This window comes from Nannobrachium achirus, assembly GCF_963921795.1.
Source record: "Nannobrachium achirus genome assembly, chromosome: 11".
NCBI classification, from domain to species: domain Eukaryota; kingdom Metazoa; phylum Chordata; class Actinopteri; order Myctophiformes; family Myctophidae; genus Nannobrachium; species Nannobrachium achirus.
Genome location: NC_137820.1, coordinates 25820557 through 25841099, shown reverse-complemented (window position 1 = coordinate 25841099; position 20543 = coordinate 25820557). Strand labels below are relative to the sequence as shown.

At 42.2% G+C, this 20543-nt stretch overlaps 1 protein-coding gene across 1 annotated transcript; it reads left to right on the top strand.

Annotated features, from left to right (window-relative positions):
* Window positions 1–6827: 6827 nt before the first annotated feature.
* Window positions 6828–18733, top strand: ehf (ets homologous factor; the record flags this gene model as incomplete). The annotated part of the gene is made up of 8 exons (XM_080736584.1): window positions 6828–6900; window positions 12373–12630; window positions 14180–14227; window positions 14496–14540; window positions 14646–14708; window positions 15049–15093; window positions 16152–16347; window positions 18634–18733. 8 exons carry the CDS (start codon window positions 6828–6830, stop codon window positions 18731–18733), a joined length of 828 nt encoding a protein of 275 aa, XP_080592710.1.
* Between the last annotated feature and the right edge of the window lie 1810 nt (window positions 18734–20543).

The window sequence follows — 20543 nt, the reverse complement described above, 5'->3', positions numbered from 1 at the left end:
TGTCACTGCGGGACCCCGGCAGGCATGAAAAAGGGCAAGGTCCTCTGTGTGATTCTGTCTGTTCAGTTTTCATTTGGTAACGATATTTGCTGAAATGAAAAGCGCATAAGTAAATAGGTGAAACAACGTGAGACAAATATCTAGTAGGAACAATGTAATCACATCTTAATTCACTATTCTTTGCCGATTAGATTGGCCCCTCAACGCGCTGTGCCTGATTTGAATAAAGAGATGATTTTATCTGCCAGATAACAGTACCTCACTCATTATCACACTTCACTTAATATCTGATGTCCTGTTCAAAAGGCAGTGTGTCTCCCAAGGGACACAAAGGGAATTATCCTAGCCGAGATGATAACTCAGAGAGGGGAACTTCTCAGCTCGGGGGCGTGCATGAGCCTCAGCCAAGATTGCACGTTTAATAAAGTCACTTTGTCTTTGGTTCCCCGATTCATGTCACTGTTTGGTGACGCTCGCTGGGCCGGGGCACCAAAGCTGATTGTCATTTGTCAATCTCCTCTGCACACAGCCGCCTGTGGATCGCAGCGTGTCGGCAAGGAGCTATTTGGAGAGCAGATCAAGGTTTGAGGTGATTGAGTGGAGAGTGTGCTGGTCAGATCACAAACAGCCCCTGGCAGCACTAAAATAAACCTGTCCTAAATCACGAACGTCACCCTAAAGAGAAGTAGAGCTCCCATGGAAGGGACAATATTGCCAAATTTGTAATCCGTACGGTGGTGCCTCTTGCCAACGAGAACAGATTTTCCAACTGACAAAGTGTCGCATCACATAGTTTGAGAATCAGTTGTTGTCGGTAAGCGACACCGTCGTTACATGGATCATTTAACTAAGTTTGTCATGGCTCAAAGATGTCATTGTGTATGACAGATGTACTAAAAGTGTAAATGTTGAACCTATAGGTGATGTGGGAATGTTGAAAGTTGGTCTGATGAACCCTATTGTCCCAATTCTAGACTTGTCATATAACAGGTGAACGTTCGGTTGAAAATAGCACATCGAAAACCTCCCAAACGCTTTGCAATGTGAGGTTTTGTGAGCTTGTAGATCATCTGTTTTCAGTGAAGAGATTTGGTGTTGAGGGGGAGAAATAGGAATGGACTAAATAGATAGGGTTTACTGTATTCTCAGCACGCTCACAGCAAGTCATGTTTTCTCTCTGCTTTTGGCTCTACCAGGAAACAAAACGCAAATTCTCTTGGGTCCTCTTTACCTAAACTGTCAAGCAACACATTCATCATGTTCAAATGAGCAAAACAAATGTCTTGCTACTCTAAAGTACAATGGGACGTTTTCTCTAAAGGTTAAAACCTATTTTAAGCAACAATAGAAACAATGCCTTTGAGCAATTTAACTTTTCCCTCTCTGGGCCAACATGGGTATACGCGTGACTGTGTGTATATGTATAGGCCTTGTGTGTGTGTGTGTGTGTGTGTGTGTGTGTGTGTGTGTGTGTGTGTGTGTGTGTGTTTGTAAGAGCATAGAGGAGAAAGAATGTAGTGAAAGGGATATAAAAGGAAAGATTGTCAGGTGTGTGTGTGTGTGTGTGTGTGTGTGTGTGTGTGTGTGTGCGCGCGTGGGTGCGTGCGTGCGGGTGTCTGTGTGTGTGTGTGTGTGTGTGTGCACGCGCTTGTGGGTGCATGCATCGTGTGTGTGTTGGAATCCACTATGCAAATAAACTACCTGGCATGAACCTGTCCAGTTAGCCAATTGGAGCAGGAGGACAAGGAAGTGATGTGGATAAAATACCCATTGTAGTGGGGCAGTACCTAGTGAGTCTGTGTGAGCCTACACCTGTTGATGAACACTCTCTTGGAGTTAAAGGAACACAACTGGAGGCAGCGTGTGAACTCTGTTCTCCTCTGGTCCTGTGGTCCACGCTGCTTGGATTCCATCAGTCTCTGCCTGAGAGTGAGAGTGAGTTAGCCTGCTGACGGCTCTTCAACCCATCAGGCCTGGCCAGACTCCCGATTCTACAGCGCTGGTAGGAACCTATGTTAGAGACGATGCTGTTAATATCCGGTAATGTTAATGTTATATCAATCCAGTGGTGTTCTCTTCATTGAATTCTACATGTATTTGCTTCAGGATATAGTCTATATATATATATATATCGTCACTGTCGGGCAGAAACCTTGTATCTCCAAGTTTCAAATTTTTACTTTTTTCACCAAGCAAAGCCCTGCTTCATCATACAAGGCTGTTGCACAAATGTAGTGAAAACAGCCGATCTACAAGCACACAACGCCTCGCACCGCGAGGCGTTGTGTGCTTGTAGATCTGCTATTTTCACTAGTTTAGTTCATTTTTAAAATGATAAATACAAAAAGAACGGTCTTGGACATCACCCGACAACGACGATATATATGTTCACTTTTCTTTTCTTCTCTCCCTCTGGCTAGCCTGTAAAACGTTATACCTCTGGAATCTGATTAGGTTGCTTATGTCAAACGGCAGATTACATAATTCATATCATTGCGTCAAGCTTAAATGAAGGGTTGCTTTCAAAGTCAGACTAAACGCAGACGTCGCTAAGACAAAGAACAATGCCCTCTCTCGATCTGTCATTCAGACTCGTAGTAGGACGACTGGCACTCGTGTGTCCTCCTATGTTATCATAATTTAACTCTGAGTGAGTGCACTAATGGATGGCCTTCATTTATACTGTGCATGATGCATGGATAATGTCTACACCTCATCAGGAAAGGCACTTACAGGTGTATCTAACCAAACGAGGTGTGATGAATTTCTTACAGTCACTTCCTTCATTTTCCCGGCACAGTACATGATCTGCCCACTGGCAGACATGCTGGCTGCTCTGTTGACAGAATACCTATTTGACAGAGGCAGGCAGCACTAAGGGCTAACCACAGAGCAGATGGCATTTAAGGAGGCTTGGCATTGGACGTGTCAGCTGTGGAGTTGATCTACCTTGGCACCGTTTCAAGTGCCACATGCCTGCATGCATAACTCCTGGGAAAATCTCTGTCAGAGATATTGACTTCTTAGGAAACTGATTTGTGAAAATACTAGAGAAAACTTTCCGTGTGTGTGCATAACCTTTGGCACTGGCACCACCATGACATGCAAAATTGTATAAACATGTGAGTGGGTGTGTCCTATTGGTTTTTTCAGCTTTTTATAACCTACCATAAAGGTGTTTCTGGCACGGATCGATAGCCGAGGTGGAATATGGGTCGTTGTGTGAATGGTTTTGTTTGGCAAACTGAAAGTGCAATTTAGGACATTAAACATGGAGATTTATGATACTGACTGTGAGTAAGATACAGAACGTTGTCATACGAACCAATTTAAAGCCACATAGTGGGCTTGTAGATTATTTTTACGATTTTGGGTAGAGGGGGGGTGAAATGTTTTAAGTTTTCCAAATCTTTCTGAAAAGGTCTTACCAAAACTATACGAGAGGTCAGCATTTAAGTCTACAGACAACAGAAAAATCTCATACACTCCTTGTGTAACCTTTTTCACCATGACACTTTCACATTTCTCCATTTTTAGATCTCACTGTTGTCATCTTCTTCATAGTCATTAAATCATTGACAAACTACCTGAATTACGGAGTCAATGTTGGCTTGATGTTTGCACAAGATGTTAATGGGTGATGAAGGAATTCATTTCATCAGTTTTTTCCTCCATGGACTGAGAAATAGAAAAGGTACCATTAAAATTCATTCTATTATCACTCTATTTATTAACAGTTTGCAGATTGTACAGGTACGGTTTACAAAGATTGTAAAAGGATAACACAAAAAGCCCTAGGGCTTGCATGTTTGTGGTCCTGTGTAGTCAATTCATTAAGGTTTTATTACCTACCTCATGCAAGTTCCAAGTCTCTGCAAGTAGATTTTCATACCATGAATGGAATCCAATGGCTTCACCAAAGACAAAACAAACCACAAACCACAGTTTCTTTAAGTACATAGTACATCATAAGTTGGACTGATCGGAATAAACATACAGTTGGTATAAGTAACTATTTAATAGGCAGCTATATGCAGCAATGTTTTTCTTACTTAAGAGTGTTTTAATGTAAAATGTGGATATTGTCCATAATTTATTTCCGAAGCAATAATGGTTTGGCATATCAAGAAGTATTTTCTGTTGTTGAGTTATGTCAGATACTGTCAGTTTCTCTTTAAATGTAAGACTAAAGGATAGAATTCTGTGGAACTGGTTTGCAACAAACCATGATATACTGTCCAGGTACTGTAGGTTACTATGTTCAAGTTCAAGTTCAAGTTCAAGTCAGTTTATTGTCTGTTTACACAGAAATTTGTTGTAATGTGCATACAGTGCCTACTAAAAACAAATACACCACAATAAAAACACAGACACATACAGACTACCACACAACACAAGGTCAGCAATAAAACAAATCCACCTAGAAATTGTCCAATTCCAAAATTCTAAAAGTTCATTCCAAATTTCTAAAAGTTCATTCACCTATCTACCCCCCTTCTTCTTGTTTAGGAGGGTGATGGCATGGGGCACAAAAGATTTCTTGGTCCTTTGCAACTTGCACCGTGCGGCTCTGAGCCGCCTCCCCGATGGGGGATGTAGGTTACTATACCTCAACAACACCATCAGGAGTCTTCATCATTTTTCAGGCCAAGGACACCTTGCTGAAAGAGAGAGATACAATACTGTATTGTATAAAATTGTGTTGCACTGGGAGGATCAAACTTGACAAAAGGCTTTTAAAGCTACAGTATAGCTCACCTTATCTATTTGATTGTCCTTGACTGTTGAGAGATTTGAGACTAGCTTGGAAGTATTTCACACAGGTTGTTTTCTTATACGTATCATCAGTCATCAGTGTTGTGTAAGTTACGTGCATTTTGTTTGTTTGTTTTACACATTATCTTTGCTAATAGTGGGCTCTGTTTCCGCCCATGCCTTACCGCTTATCCCTAAACTCTTTTGCGATTCTTTACAGTTTTAGAAAAACATTTTTAAATATTTCAAATAGCTGATCTACAAGCTCACAATGTGGAGATCGGCTATTTGAAGTATTTTAAATGTTTTTCAAATTAGTAAAAAGAAAAAAGGCAAAGAAGTTTAGGTGTAAGGGGTAAGGCATGGACAAACATACAGCTCAGAATGTTGTATTCATGCATGTTAATGTGAATTTTCCAGAAGGGCAAAAGGAAAACTTTTTTTTCTATTTTTACTTCATAACAAAATAAAATTGAATGTTCCTATCACACGAAGGGTTGGCCCTGTAGTATCTCTGAGGGTCCAGGATTTCACAGTGCAGATTGGGGTCCAAGAGGGAAATAAAATAAAATACAATTTAAAAAAGCATTGTGTCAAATTGTGTCCGTGGCTTAATGCATATTAAACTGGGGGTCCTTGAGGGTTGAGAGATAAATGACATAAAGCATACTGCAGTACAGCTGACCCTGAGCAAACTACATAGCATAGCAACTGGAATTATAATAAGCTTTATTTACATGGGATGCAAATATAGTTGTGGTGAAATTTGGACCGTTTAAATGGTCTGCATTTCTATAGCGTCTTTATACAAAAATGTACATTTATTCGTCACATTCACCCATTCACCCATTCACACACACACACACACACACACACACACACACACACACACACACACACACACACACACACACAGTGGCAGAGGAAAGGAGCAGTTGGGGGTTGTCTTGCTCAAGGACACTTTGACACAGAGCCAGGAGGAGCGAGGGATTTAACCGCAACCTTGCTCCATAGTTCCCAGTCGGCCGCTCTACGGTATCTCCTGAGCCACTGCCACCCCTAACACCTTTATATTTACACACGTAGCGCAGAAACTCCTTCAGGCAGAGCCACATAACCTCCTCTGGAAAAGCCCCTGCACGAAGCTCAGCAGCCATACATCAGGGGTCTTCAACGTTTTCAGGCCAGGGACCCCTTAGCAGAGAGAGAGATGAAGCAGGGACCCCCACAACCTTATCCCATATACCTGTAGTTTCATCGTTTGACAACACAAACATCAGTTTATTTTGGATTCATGTCAATGTGTGTTTTCAGATATTTAACCACTTGAACCGTCAATACTTAATAAACTTGACCCAAAAATAGGCGATCTACAAGCTCACAACGCCTCGCAGCGCGAGGCGTTGTGAGCTTGTAGATCTGCTGTTTTTGGCTAAAGTTCTCAGAATATGTACACTAGGGTTCAAGTGGTTGATATAAAAAAGGAGGAAAAAAACGTTCTATCACTCAAAGATTTGGAGGACCCCCTTTAGTAACTCTGAGGACCCCCAGGGGGTCCCGGACCCCCTGTTGAAGACCCATGTCTTAGAGCTATTAACATATTCCCAAAAGAAATTAAACAAACCTGACCTGCACCAACATTTCTTCACACGTCTCTCAATTGTGACTATAACCTTTTGAACTAGACTTCACCACTTTCAATGTAGCATCCCTGTTTTGAGCATGTCATCATGGGCAAAACATAATCTGTTATTTTGAGCTATTTTCATTCAGCAGTGTTGTGAGCTTGTAGATCGGCTATTTTCAGCACACAACCACGTGTAAAATCAATCATTATGATGCCATCAAGGCATCATTACGATGCCAAAATACATACATACTGTAGATTTAGTCGCCTAAAATCTTATGATATTTAGTTGACTAATTAGACTAAAACTAAATGACATTTTATTCAAAAGACTATGACTAAAACCAAATCAAAATTTGCTGTAAAAAACAACACTGCTCTCATCAGCTCCCTGTGTGTCTCCACAGCTCTGGGCCATGGTCGGTCCAAGTGTAGCAGCTGCAACATGAGCGTCACACCTACCATCACCCTTGACAGCCAGCTGTCCACAACCTGGAGCCCCAACTCATACCCTGACGGTGAGCTGTGCACTGGTGGAAGGCTGGGGAAAAGTACAATTATTGGCATCAAAATATACTTTTTAAAAGTACATAAATATTTGTGTCTATTCCTGTGCCAAAATGTGTCAAACTTTTTTCACTCACAATAGCCGAAGTATAGGCCTCCTGTGAATTGTTTTATTTTTATTTTTGTTTATTTTCTTTTTATTTCGTTCATTTTTTAATTCATTGGTTAATCTACGGTATGTATTGTTATAATAATCTATCCACAACTTTCCAACATCCCATTGTGCATTGCGCAGAGGGTGAGCGGCATTTCCGGCGTCGCAGCCGAGTGTGATCTACAAGCTCACAACGGTTGCGTCTGCGACGCGACGTGAGCTTGTATGTCTGCTGTTAACCGGAAGTGTCCCGCAGATAATGCTACAGTAAAGTCTTGCGGAAACAGGTGATAGCTACAAAGTAATACAATATTCAACCTGAGATGTAGTGGAGTGGAAGTAAACATATTGCCAAATACTTTATACTGCACTGCAGTAAAAGTAGGCTACCTCAAAGTTGTACAGTACTTACCGTAGTTACTTTCCACCAATGAGGACCTCTTGACCCTCACAACTAGCCTGGCATTGTCAGACTGATGACGTGGATTCACTGGAACGTGTGCGTGAATCTACGTCATCAGTCTGGCAATACCAGGCTACCACACAACAGCCAGGAAGCAGTTGTCTCTCAAATGCATCATGATGATGTCTGCTTGCCTTTTATTCTTACGATAGAATTGTGTAGGAGTAGTACACACAAATAATTACTACACCCCCATGAAACCCCACAAAAACAAAACAATCTCCATGAATTGAAGGCTTCATGGGGTGTGAAATTAATAGAAATACGTCATGCTTTGGGTGAAGTACTCCTTTAAATTCTCTCTGAGTTAAATATCAATGATGATATTATTAATTATGTAGGTTAACAAATTGTACCCTAGTGTCCCTATTCTGGATATGTGATAATAGGCATACATTCGGCTAAAATAGACGAACGTCTGATGAAAATAGGCAAACGTTTAGCAAATATTTCTGAATCTGCAAGCTCACATTGCATCACAATGTTGTGAGATTGTAGAATAGATCATCTATTTTCAGCTAAGGGATTTAGTGTAGAGGCGGAAAAAGGATGCAGCCAAGGATAGAGCGCTAGGGGTACCTACCTCGGTCAATGAAGCATACAGTAAGCAGGGTTTAAGTGATTAAAAGGCAAATTAAGTTCTCCTTTATGTAATAACTTTATGTATTGCTCATCCCATGGCTAAGAACCGAAAACGATGATTCAATTACTGACAAATATCTTAGAGAATGTAACTAATGTTTTCTCATTTTGCAAGCAATATTCATTTCCACAATGAATACAATAGGGCATTCACCAAATATTCGAATATTCGAATATCAAAGTCACTATTCGACGTTGTTCACCAAAGTTGAATATTCGCTTTTAATTTTTTTTATTGTTTTATCTTTAAAAAATATATAGTTTATTCAATTCAATTCAATTCAATTCAATTCAATTTTATTAAAGTGTCAAATCATAACAAGTTATCTCAAGACACTTTACAAAGGCTAAAGAGCCATGAGAGAGAGAGAGGAGAGAGGGAGAAACAAGGGAGAGACAAGGGAAAGACAACAAGGGGCACACGCACACACATACACAGGTCCCGCATGCGTATGTACAAGAACGAACGAACGAACGCACACACACACACACACAGGCGCTGCATGCGCACGCGTGTGTAGGGGGAGGGGAAGGGGAGGGGAGGGGGAGGTAAGGGTAGGGGGGGTGGGGGGAGGAGAGAGAGAACCCGAGCAGAACCTGTACCTGTGAGGTACCCCCCCGAGAGAACTCGAGTGGATACCTCACAGGCCCGGGGCCCCCACCCTGAGCAAGCAATTTGCTACAATGGTAACGAAAAACCCCCTCTTAAGGAGGAGGAAACGTCAGGCAGATCCTGACTCTGGGGTGAACAGCCGTGCTGCCTCGACCGAGTCGGGGGGACAGTAAGTAACAAAGAGAGAACAAGAGATAGACACAGAGAGATCCAGGCAGGTCCACAGGTGTGCTTCATGGAGGCCTGGTCCGGGGTCACACTCTTGGTCTGCAGCTGAGTAGTCGGGTTTTAGTAGCAATCCCAGCAGCTGAGTTGTCGAGTTTTAGGTATTTAGGTTGTCGAGTTTCCAGGAACTGGAACTGTGGAGTGGGAGACAGAAAAGAAACTCCGGGGATGATCCCCGGAGTTCGAATTAGTGGCAGGCCTTATAATGGCAGGCACAGTGCTAGTTACAATTGCAATGATGTGACACAAACCCACACAACCAAAAGGGGGAAGAGAGGGAGGAGGGTTCCCCCTCCCCTCTGACCCATTATTCAGCCCAACCCAGTGACTTTGTAGGTTGGGATTAGGAGTGACTGTACGCTGTCTCACAGAGCCACGGCCTTTTGTCAGCCCGGCCACTGGTCCCAACATGCACCCGGACAGCCTGAGGGAGGTAATTTAGTCAGCAACGAACGAACGAACAAACGAAGCAACGAGCGAAGCAACGAACGAACAAGCGAACGAAGCCACGAGCGAAGCAACGAATGAACGAACGAACGAAGCAACGAACGAACGAACGAAGCAACGAACGAACGAACGAACGAAGCAGCGAACGAACGAAGCAACGAACAAGCGAAGCAACGAACGAACGAACGAACGAACGAAGCAACGAACGAACGAACGAAGCAACGGTCTGTACTTAAGGGGACGAAGGCTCCGGAGAGCCTGCGACGCCCCAGCCGCGGAGGAGCGAGTCCTCCGAATTGATCGACACAAAGCAACGAACGAACGAACGAAGCAGCGAACGAACAAGCGACGAACGAACGCACGAACGAACGAACGAACGAACGAACGAACCTAATTATAGGCTTTATCATAGAGAAACGTTTTTAATCTAGTCTTAAAAACACAAAGTGTGTCTGCCACACGGACAGAGACTGGGAGGAGGTTCCACAACTGAGGTGCCTGATACTTAAAAGCTCTGGCTCCTGTTCTGGCCTTAGGTATTTTTTTGGGAATGACAAGCATGTTTTCATATTGTGGACGCACCGGTCTAGCAGTACTGCGAGGCTCAATGAGCTCTTCGAGGTACTGCGGTGCCAGACCGTGATATGCTTTGTATGTGAGGAGGAGAATTTTAAATTCAATTCTGTATTTAACCGGGAGCCAGTGTAGAGATGCCAGGGAAGGAGTGATATGATCACTTCTTCTGGCTCCTGTCAATACACGAGCGGCAGCATTCTGGACTAGCTGTAGGCTGTTCAGAGACTTACTTGGGCAGCCTGATAGTACTGAGTTGCAGTAGTCCAGCCTAGAGGTAACAAATGCATGGACTAGTTTTTCTGCATCACTTTGAGACAGGATGCGCCTCACTTTAGCAATGTTACGCAGATGGAAGAAGGCAATCTTTGAGGTTTGCTTGATGTGAGAATGAAAAGACATATCTTGATCAAACATAACCCCCAGATTCTTCACAGCGGCCTTAGAGGCCACGGTAATGCCATCCAGAGCAAAGTTCCTATCTGCCAGTTTGTCCCTTAGGTGCTTAGGGCCCAGGACGATAACTTCTGTTTTGTCAGAGTTGAGGAGTAGGTAGTTACTGGTCATCCAACTCTTTATGTCTTTGAGACATGCTTGCAGATTAGCCAGTTGATCCGTTTCATCTGGCTTCATTGACAGATATAATTGAGTGTCATCTGCATAGCAATGGAAGTGTATAGAATGTTTTCTAATGATTTCACCCAGAGGAAGCATATATAGGGTGAATAGTATTGGTCCAAGCACAGAGCCTTGTGGGACTCCGTATCTGACCTTTTCACGTAATGAGGATGTATCATTAACGTTTACAAACTGAGATCTGTCCGACAGATAGGACTCGAACCATCCCAGTGCGGTACCCCTAATACCAACCAGGTGCTCTAGTCGTTGTAACAGAATATGGTGGTCGATAGTGTCAAAAGCGGCACTAAGATCCAGCAAAACTAACACGGAGAGGAGTCCGTTATCCAGCGCGATCAGGATATCATTTGTTACTTTCACAAGTGCTGTCTCAGTGCTATGGTGTGCTCTGAAACCTGACTGGAAAGTCTCAAATAAATTGTTGTGTTGTAAAAAGTCACACAACTGCTTGGCAACTGCCTTCTCAAGGACCTTAGAGAGGAACGGGAGATTCGATATAGGTCTATAGTTAGCTAAAAGACATGGATCGAGAGTAGGCTTTTTGAGAAGAGGTTTGATTACTGCTACCTTAAAGGACTGTGGCACATAGCCTGTCACAAGAGAGATATTTATCATATTGAGTAAGGAAGGACCGATCTGGGTCAGGACCTCCTTAAGTAATCTAGTGGGGACTGGATCGAGGAGACAGGTCGTTGACTTGGAGGAAGTGATAATCGAGGTGAATTCAGAGAGCTCGATTTGGGAGAGACTGTCCAAGTACACACTAGGCTGCAAAGCCACTCCCGAGGCCACATGTGGACCAGTAGGAGACAAAAGCAGTAGATCATCGATTTGATCTCTGATTTTCTTGATTTTATCATTAAAAAATCCCATGAAGTCATTACTACTGAGAGTTAGCGGAATACGCTGTTTCACAGAGTCACGGCCTTTTGTCAGCCCGGCTATGGTGTCAAAAAGGAACTTGGGATTGTTTTTATTTTCCTCTATTAGGGATGAATAGTAGGCAGTTCGGGCATTGCAAAGGGCCCTTCTATATAGCTTAAGGCTATTCTGCCATGCTATACAGGATTCGTCCCGTTTGGCTGAACGCCATATTTTTTCCAGTTTGCGCGAGGCTCGCTTAAGGCTTCTGGTTTCATTGTTATACCAAGGGGCTAACCTCTGTTGCTTTATTACCTTCTTTTTAAGAGGAGCAACAGAATCAAGTGTCGTAAGAAGCGAGCTTGTGACACTGTCAACAAGGTGATCAGTCTGAGAGGGACTATAAGTATACATATCTTAAAGCTTGGCTAGATAGGAAGTCATAAGAATGAGTCGTGGATGCATTTTTTAATGCTCTATACCAGGGGTTCTCAAACCTTTTTAGGCCGTGACCCCCAAAATAAACATATTTGAACTGGGGACCCCCACCCTGACAAGCACTTGGAATTGTAGGTATTACATTTAATGTAAAGATATTGTGAAAATAGCCAATCTACATGCTCACAACGCCTCGCAACGCGAGGCGTTGTGAGCATGTAGATCGGCTATTTTCACAATGTTCGCCTCTTGCTTACTTAATATTTGACAGTTTGGCCAGTCCTGTCGAATATTCGACTATTCGAATACTTTGAGGTCGAATAATTCGAATACTAAAAATCACTATTCGTGAATGCCCAAGAATACAATGCAAACAGGTGAATAGCCTACATTTGATATTTAACATCTGGCTCTGTCTCTCTCTGCAGTTTCCCTGGTGGTGCCTGGCTACCCAAGTCGCCTGTGGGCCCACGACGCTCAGCCTCAGTACTGGAGCAAGTACCAGGTCTGGGAGTGGCTCCAGCAAATCATGGACATGCATCAGATTGATGCCTCCACCGTTCCCTTTCAGAACTTCGACATAGACGGCCGCCAACTCTGTGCCATGAGCTACCAGGACTTTGTCCGCTCTGCCGGCAGTGTGGGGCCCATCCTCTTCCACAGCCTCGCAGAGCTCAAGTGGAGCGGTGGGTTTGAATATAAACTAGAAGAAGGCCACTGTTACGGGAGGGGCTGTGTGGTTCAGTCAGGCGATAGGAATATGACCTTGAACAAAGACTATCAGAGAGGTCTTCACTGCTTGGAATCAGGGACGTGCTGGCCATTGGGAAAAGCGGGACAACTCCCGAACGGCCTGTTCATTCCCAGCCTGGGTCCAGGCCGGCCATTAGGACAAAATTTAAAATAAAATGTCTGCCTTCGTTCCATTTTGGGGGACAAAGTAAATTGTCACTGTCAGGCAGAAACCTTGTATCTCCAAGTTTCAAATTGGTAGATTTCTTCGCAAAGCAAAGCCCTGCTTCATCATACAAGGCTGTCGCACAAAAGTAGTGAAAACAGCAGATCCACAAGCACACAACGCCTCTGCTGCGAGGCGTTGTGTGCTTGTAGATCGGCTGTTTTCACTAGTTCAAATCATTTTTAAAATGATAAATACAAAACAAACGGTTTTGGACATACAAGATTTCCACCCGACAACGACGAAATGTAACTCATGTAATTGGCCCACTGGCTTGTCACGTGTCATGATCTGTAATGGCAAATCTTTGAGTAGCGAGAGATCTCTCTCTATAGGGCCTCTCCAACTCTTTTTCCCGGGCTGAATCAGGGGCCCAGCATGTCCCTGCTTGGAATTATAGGGGAGAGAGGGAGGGAGAGAGGGAGGGAGGGAGGGAGGGGGGGAGGGGGCTTACAAAGCGCTCAGAGACACCAAAGAATTCAACCAAGCATTTCCGGAAAAGTGAGAATTGGACCCGGCCTCTGTACTTTGGTTTTGGGGAAGGAGCCGGGGGATTTGAAGCGACTCGAGTTCTTCATCTTTTGGGAGATGGGGCTGTGAAACATGCCAACTATCTTTTTCATTGGCATTAACAGAGCGGCTGTTATGAAATGAGGCAACGGCTGCATCTGGTGCATCAGATCTCATTTGCATCCAGAATTATAGTTTGAGGCAGTTATCGTGACACTAAACAGGAACAGCCAGTTTAACCAGCGAAGGACAGAGACGCATGTGTGGTGGAGCAGCCTGAATTTGAAACCAAATGGCACAATGCTCCGGTTGTGATTGTTGTTACAAACCTACGCTTTAACAAGTGCTCGTCAGTGGTGAAACGTTAGTTCAGGTCAAGGACACCTTAGCTGAGAGAGAGATGAAGCAGGGGCTCCAACGCTACATATTGTAAACAATTGTATCGCTGATTAAACATATTCTTACATTTTATTTCATTACACATGTTGGATTCATTTAACCACTCAAACCCACAATACTTAGTAAACATGACCATTGGCTCTGTACTTGATCTGCTCTTTTTTCTCTCTACCAAACCTCTTCACCGAACAATGTTATAGATTGTCTATTTTTGGCGAATGGTGCTATAGGGTTCATGTTATTAATGTATTTCAAAAATGATTTGGTAGCCAACTTGTAGTAACTCTGAGGACCCCCTAGAGGTCCCGGACCCCCTGTTGAAGTCATACATTGCTGTAATTTCTTTCTCCCTCCGATTTCTCACACAGGACAGTACCATGTGGAGATAGGACAACTCGAAATCAAACCAGCAGAATGTAAGCTTGACTTTTATTGTATGTGTGACAGAATGATCACGCAGATGCTGTATTTAAAGGGTCCTTGCCTCTGCTTTTGACCAAACACCAAACTCATGCTATATTTAAGTCGGTTCTGCTGTTCTGTTGTGCAGCGCCTTGTGGGTATGATACTGCCAGTTCATGAGCCACCTACAAAGTATACACTATACAGTATTATTACTTTGAAAAGTTATAAAGCCTCCCAAGAAATATTGCATCATATTTACATTTATTTATTTTATTACAGTAGATTTCTCTTGCCCATTTCCGGATGCCAGCTATCCACCTGGAGGTAAGTACAGCAGATTTTGGCATTTGGCCTCAGTGTTATTTATTAAGTGGAACATCTACCAGAGATGTAAAATATTAACTTCTATTTTTCCCCCCCTGAATTTAGAAATCTATGACCCCTCGTTTCAACCCCTCGCACCTGTTGCCTCTCCCACCCCATCTAGCCCCGGTAAGTGGATACACAATATAGCCTACATAAAGAACAACTATTCTAACTCAAAGGGTGATAAATGCACAGTGCTCCTCTGGGAAGAGAGGACCGATGGGAGATGAAACAGGAGTGCTAAGCAAACGGTGGCCTATTGCCAGCCTGGTGTCTGTAAATAGCCTGGTACATCTGTAATAGACTAAGTGATCACAATGGGAGTGTGCTGGTTGTTCATAGTAAACTTGTAACTTAACACAGTGCTACAGCGTGCCGGAAAACAAGTAAAACAATTGAAAGACCCAGATCAGATGAAAGGCTTGACATAAATACATTTTGCTTTGTGTTTGATTTCTATTCTCAGACATAAAGCGATCTTACAGCCGCCCACATCAGGTCAAAAAGCATAGTAAGTAAAAATCAACAAACCTTCTGAGATACGTGTGTGTGTGTGTGTGTGTGTGTGTGTGTGTGTGTGTGTGTGTGTGTGTGTGTGTGTGTGTGTGTGTGTGTGTGTGTGTGTGTGTGTGTGTGTGTGTGTGTGTGTGTGTGTGTGTGTGATAGCCATTCAAAATTAAAGGGATATTTCACTTTCAAAAAAACTTTTGTTCATTTAACGTCTAATCAGGCTTTTATGAACACCCTGGACAGTTTTTAATGTGCTTGATTCAATATTTAGATAATTGATTGGTGTACAGTAAATGGGTGCCAGTAAATGCTATTAGGACCTCCTCCTGCAGGACGCCTCCCCATACACACCCATTGTAACTTCAAACACCATTTTAACCATGATAAATTAATCAAAAACACCTGTATTTTATTCTGGCGACTCATACTACCCTCCTAATACGATAACTTTTTTTCATTTATTTTTACAATTCACATTCATTACAATTTCTATTGTATTTAATTTTTTCCATTTTCCCAAATAATTATTAAAAATAAATGAAAAAAGTTATCAAAAAGAACACGGCCTACTGCTCACGTATTAGGAGGGTAGTATGAGTCACTAGAAAAAAATAATGGGTGTTTTTAATGAATCTATCCTGGTTAAAATGGTGTTTAAAGTTACAATGGGAGTGTATGGGGCCCTCGTCCCTCGAATTATTGAATCAAGCAAATTAAAAATTGTCCAGGGTGTTCATAAAAGTCTGATTAGATGATAAAATGAACAAAAGTTATTTTTTTAAAGTCAAATATCCCTTTAAAGGAGCTTAGTCAACTTTCTTCTATTCTTTTATATGGATTGATAAGGGATATAAACAAAGTCAGCCTGACAATGGCCAAAATGATTGTTTTATCATTATTTCACGCTTTTTGTGGTCATGTTTGAATAGAAACCCATATATGAAGCTTAATCTTTTTCATAAAATATTTTCGAAACATTATTTCTATTTTAGCGTCCGTTTTTCAAGAAAAAGTTGACTATAGCTCTTTTAATGTGCAACTCTTCACATCCTCCCGTAGATCCAAGGGGAACACATTTGTGGGAGTTCATCAGGGATATTCTGCTGAACCCAGAGCGGAACCCGGGACTCATAAAGTGGGAGGACCGAGCAGAGGGTGTTTTCCGCTTCCTGAAGTCCGAGGCCGTGGCACAGCTGTGGGGCAAGAAGAAGAACAACAGCAGCATGACTTATGAGAAACTAAGTCGAGCAATGAGGTAGGGACATAGCACTTATAGGCACAAGGGGGGAGGAGTGGGACTGAGTTACTAGGGCCCAAGCTGTAGGGGCCTTAATTATTTTATACTTTAGCTATTGAATAATAGCAGATCTACAAGCTCGCAGCGCAGCACCAAGTGACTTGCACACATTTTCACATTTTTTCAAAAATAGCAGATCTGCAAGCTCCAAGTGCCGCGCTGCGAGCTTGTATATCTGCTATTTTTCAATAGTTAAAGTACCCAGGCCCAGAATTTGGTGCAACACCCCTGGACATAGCACTTGTCCAGGGGTAGGAGCACATTAACCTCGGGTCACTAGTCTTGCACCTCGGAGGAAAGCCACGGTGTATTCGTTCTAAACTGGCCCATGTGATCCGGTCTAGGCATGCCCTAAACCGGAAAGAAGAACAGAAAGAAAAAAAGGAACAAAAAAACTGTATAAAAGGCTGATTCCGGCTTGCTTGTTCCGGCCACCTGATGACTACAACAAACAACAACATGACATAATGTTATTTTGATAATAATGCGAATCAATTTAGAGTTAGAATAAAATATGAACATATCAAACGATTATACCAAAAGAAACAAAACGGTTATACCAATTTTAAACAATTTGCAATTCTTTGTGAGCTTGTAGATCTGCTATTTTCAACACGCAGCCAAGTGTAAAATCAGTCATTACGATGCCATCAAGGCCTGTCAAAATACATTTTAGTTGACTAAATCAACTGTAGATGTAGTCGCCTAAAAACGTATGATAGGCCTATTTAGTCGACTAAAATTAGACTAAAACTAAAACTTTTCAGGTGACTAAATTATGACTAAAATTAAATGACATTTTATTCAAAAGACTATGACTAAAACTAAATCAAAATGTGCTGTCAAAAACAACATTGTCTTTCACTTTCAGTATAGTTCATAACTTGTAAGAAACACTCAAATTACACTTCAGAAAGCACTGGCAAGGTAAAATATAAAAAAGAGAGGTAGAAAAAAAGAACAGAATAAATAAATAAAGAACTCATACATGAGTTAATGGACTGCATGGGCATGGCCCAGTCCATTACCCAGGGCATCACCGTGTAATGCACTTCCTTTGCAAGTAGCTGTCACAACAGCAAAGACTTAAAAAAAAACAGGATGCAATGGAATTTTTTAACATTGTAGAGTTTACAGTAGGGTGTACCCGTTTTAAATGTGGCAGATATAAAACAAATACATGGCCAACTCCAACAACAACAGTGACGATGACATGTAGATGTTATTCTTACCTCTGAACTTGAACCGTTGAGAACTGTTTTTCTAGAAAGAACAACTCGTTCTCACCACTATACACCAGTGAACCAGTGGTGGGTTCTCATTAAGAGGCCTGTCCATTGACTCACAGCGATGTTGCGGTTTTTGCACCCAAATGAACCGAAATAACCTTCCTCACAGAAAACCATCCCTGATGTTGTCACAGGCACTGCCTTTACCTCCAAATGAGATAATCTAATGAACATTATTTCACGGCACCGCAAAGAATAGATGGACCAGAAAATGTGCTTTTAAGTTATGTCACTAATATGCCCACAGCTCTGATGTTCTCTTCGCTGCAGTGCATTTCAGGACAGTTTTCACAGCTTGGCTCTCTTGTTCAGAGCATTTAGGATTTGGGTTCAAAGTCAAAACAAAAATCATATTATTGCGACTGTTAGGTCGCAGTTAACCATGAAAAGCGTCACATCTTGTCCGTATCTTGTCCTCGTGTCCGTGAGTAACACCTCAATGTCTATAACTGCTGACCTGTTGTGACATCACATCATTGTGACATCACATTTTGACAACTATCTATAACTTAACTTAAGACATCTATAATGTCAGACGTCTGTCATATCCATATTTGGGAAAATATTGTGTCTACATTTTGTCTAACTTATGTGTGTGTGATGATTAGATAGCAACAGAAAACAGTGTGGCTACTGTAACTGAAATCGAAAAATCCTGAGATCCACATGAATCAGTGTGGCTCCATTGTAGATCTCGAACTTCATGTGGTCCGCCTGTGAATGACATATCTATGAAGGTATGACTCCAATTTTGGGCAAGGTTTCAGCGTAATAAAACGAGTGAAAGTAATTCTGTGGTCTTCTGGCAGTGTGCACAAGAGATTTGGAGCTGATTGGTCCAGCGGTTTGTGAAATTAACACCATGCAGGACAAACACAGAGACGGACTTGCAGATGGCTATACATTCCTTTAGAGCTGGGGTTCTCAAACCTTTTTATTGTGTCTTATGTTACAGATATTACTACAAAAGGGAGATCCTCGAGCGAGTGGATGGACGCAGACTGGTTTACAAGTTTGGAAGGAATGCAAGAGGATGGAGAGACTCTGAGAAGTGAAACAAGATCATATTTGATAAATGTATATGTTCTTCAATTTTGTATGTAATATGTGATATTTTAGATTTACTAAATTATCACTTACGTTTGACTTTTAACTTAATTTTTTGCAAGTGCTGAGACGTTTACATATTGAAATTTGTACTGTATTTTTTTTTTTGTCTCATTGAAGTTTTCTGTTCACGAGTCCTTCCTCATTGTTAGAGTCACTGAATGTACCGTAACAACATGACTCATATGTCCCACACGCACACGCACACATGCCTTTCTGTGTGGGGTTTGCGTGTTCTCCCTGTGTTTGTTTATGTTTCCTGAGGGTTTTCCCACGAGCAAGGCACTGGCATTAAAACTGGAGCTTCCAGGCGTTGCACTGTGATTGCTCACTGCTCCTCGATAGGATGGGTCAAGAGGACACATTTCCTCAAGTGGACAATAAAGTGTATGACACAACATAACTTGTATACCGTGACTGATTTGGATGTTAGCGGATTCATCAGTGAAAGTGTGTTTAAAGGCATCTTTGGTATTCATACTGTGAAGCAGGATTGTTGTCGACAACCAATTGGAATTCCACTCACCTGACACAATAAAACTGCAGAGGAATGCAAGTAGCAATTAATGTTGCCAAAATAATTATGTTGTGTTTTTTGCTACTATTATTATTATTATTATTATTATTATTGTTACTTTTGTATTCATCCCTTGGATTCACCAGTTGACTGTACTGAGCAGTAAGACATGTGTTTAGATGTGACTTTAATGAATAAAGGTTGCCATTACTTTTGATGTTGTAATGAAAGTTGTGCCTCTGCATTCTTTGTGTGCTGTGTGGGCGATATTTTGACAGCCCTTTAACCTTTGAATTCAATACATCATTGCCATGGTAAAAGACAACTTCATTAGTTGAGCCAAGTAATCAAAGCAGGCCTGTGACTTTAATCTGACAGCTGCGCTGAAATGTTTCCGATTTTCACCTCAATCTGATCAATATCCATTTGTAAGCAGAGCTTTGGAGCCTGGCACCTTTAGCAAGAGTTTTTGAATTGGACTCACAGCTCACAGTTGCACTTTCATTGCAGCTATTGCAAGTTTTACTTTGCGATACTATTGGTGTGGAGACAGGGATTGTCATTACTGACCTCTCTTTCGATAGAGTGAAATGCTAGGGGAGTTAATTGCTTGCTAGCGTGTGCCACACTTGTCATGCTGACACCTCCAGGCAATAGACGGATGACTGGGCCCTGATGGCCACTGAGATAATGTCAGTGTCACTAATGTCCCTTTTCTCAGGCCTGTGTTTATAGGCAAATCCTTGTCCAATCTCCGCTGTGCTTTGGCCTTTATCATGCTGTTTGAATCCTCCTTTACATAAGGCTGATTAACCCCCACATTCTGTTATCAGCTTGTTTGGAGGTTTCAGAGTGTGCTCCTTATTGTTGTGTCAGTATCAATTCTGTGTCATCCCATACACATCAGAATAACAAGTCAGTGCCTTAATGATGGTAACAAGGGTAAACTGCCGTATGTGCAAAGGCAGGTAGCATAATTTCCTTTAAGATCTGTATGTTAAGGCACACATTAGTTATCAAAATTGACACAGGCCCCAAGATTGTCAGAGAGAAAGAGAGAGAGATTGTGTGTGTGTGTGTGTGTGTGTGTGTGTGTGTGTGTGTGTGTGTGTGTGTGTGTGTGCGTGCGTGCGTGCGTGCGTGCGTGCGTGCGTGCGTGCGTGCGTGCGTGCGTGCGTGCGTGCGTGCGTGCGTGTCAGATCTACAAGCTCACAAAAGTTGCACCGAGATTAAAGTTGCAC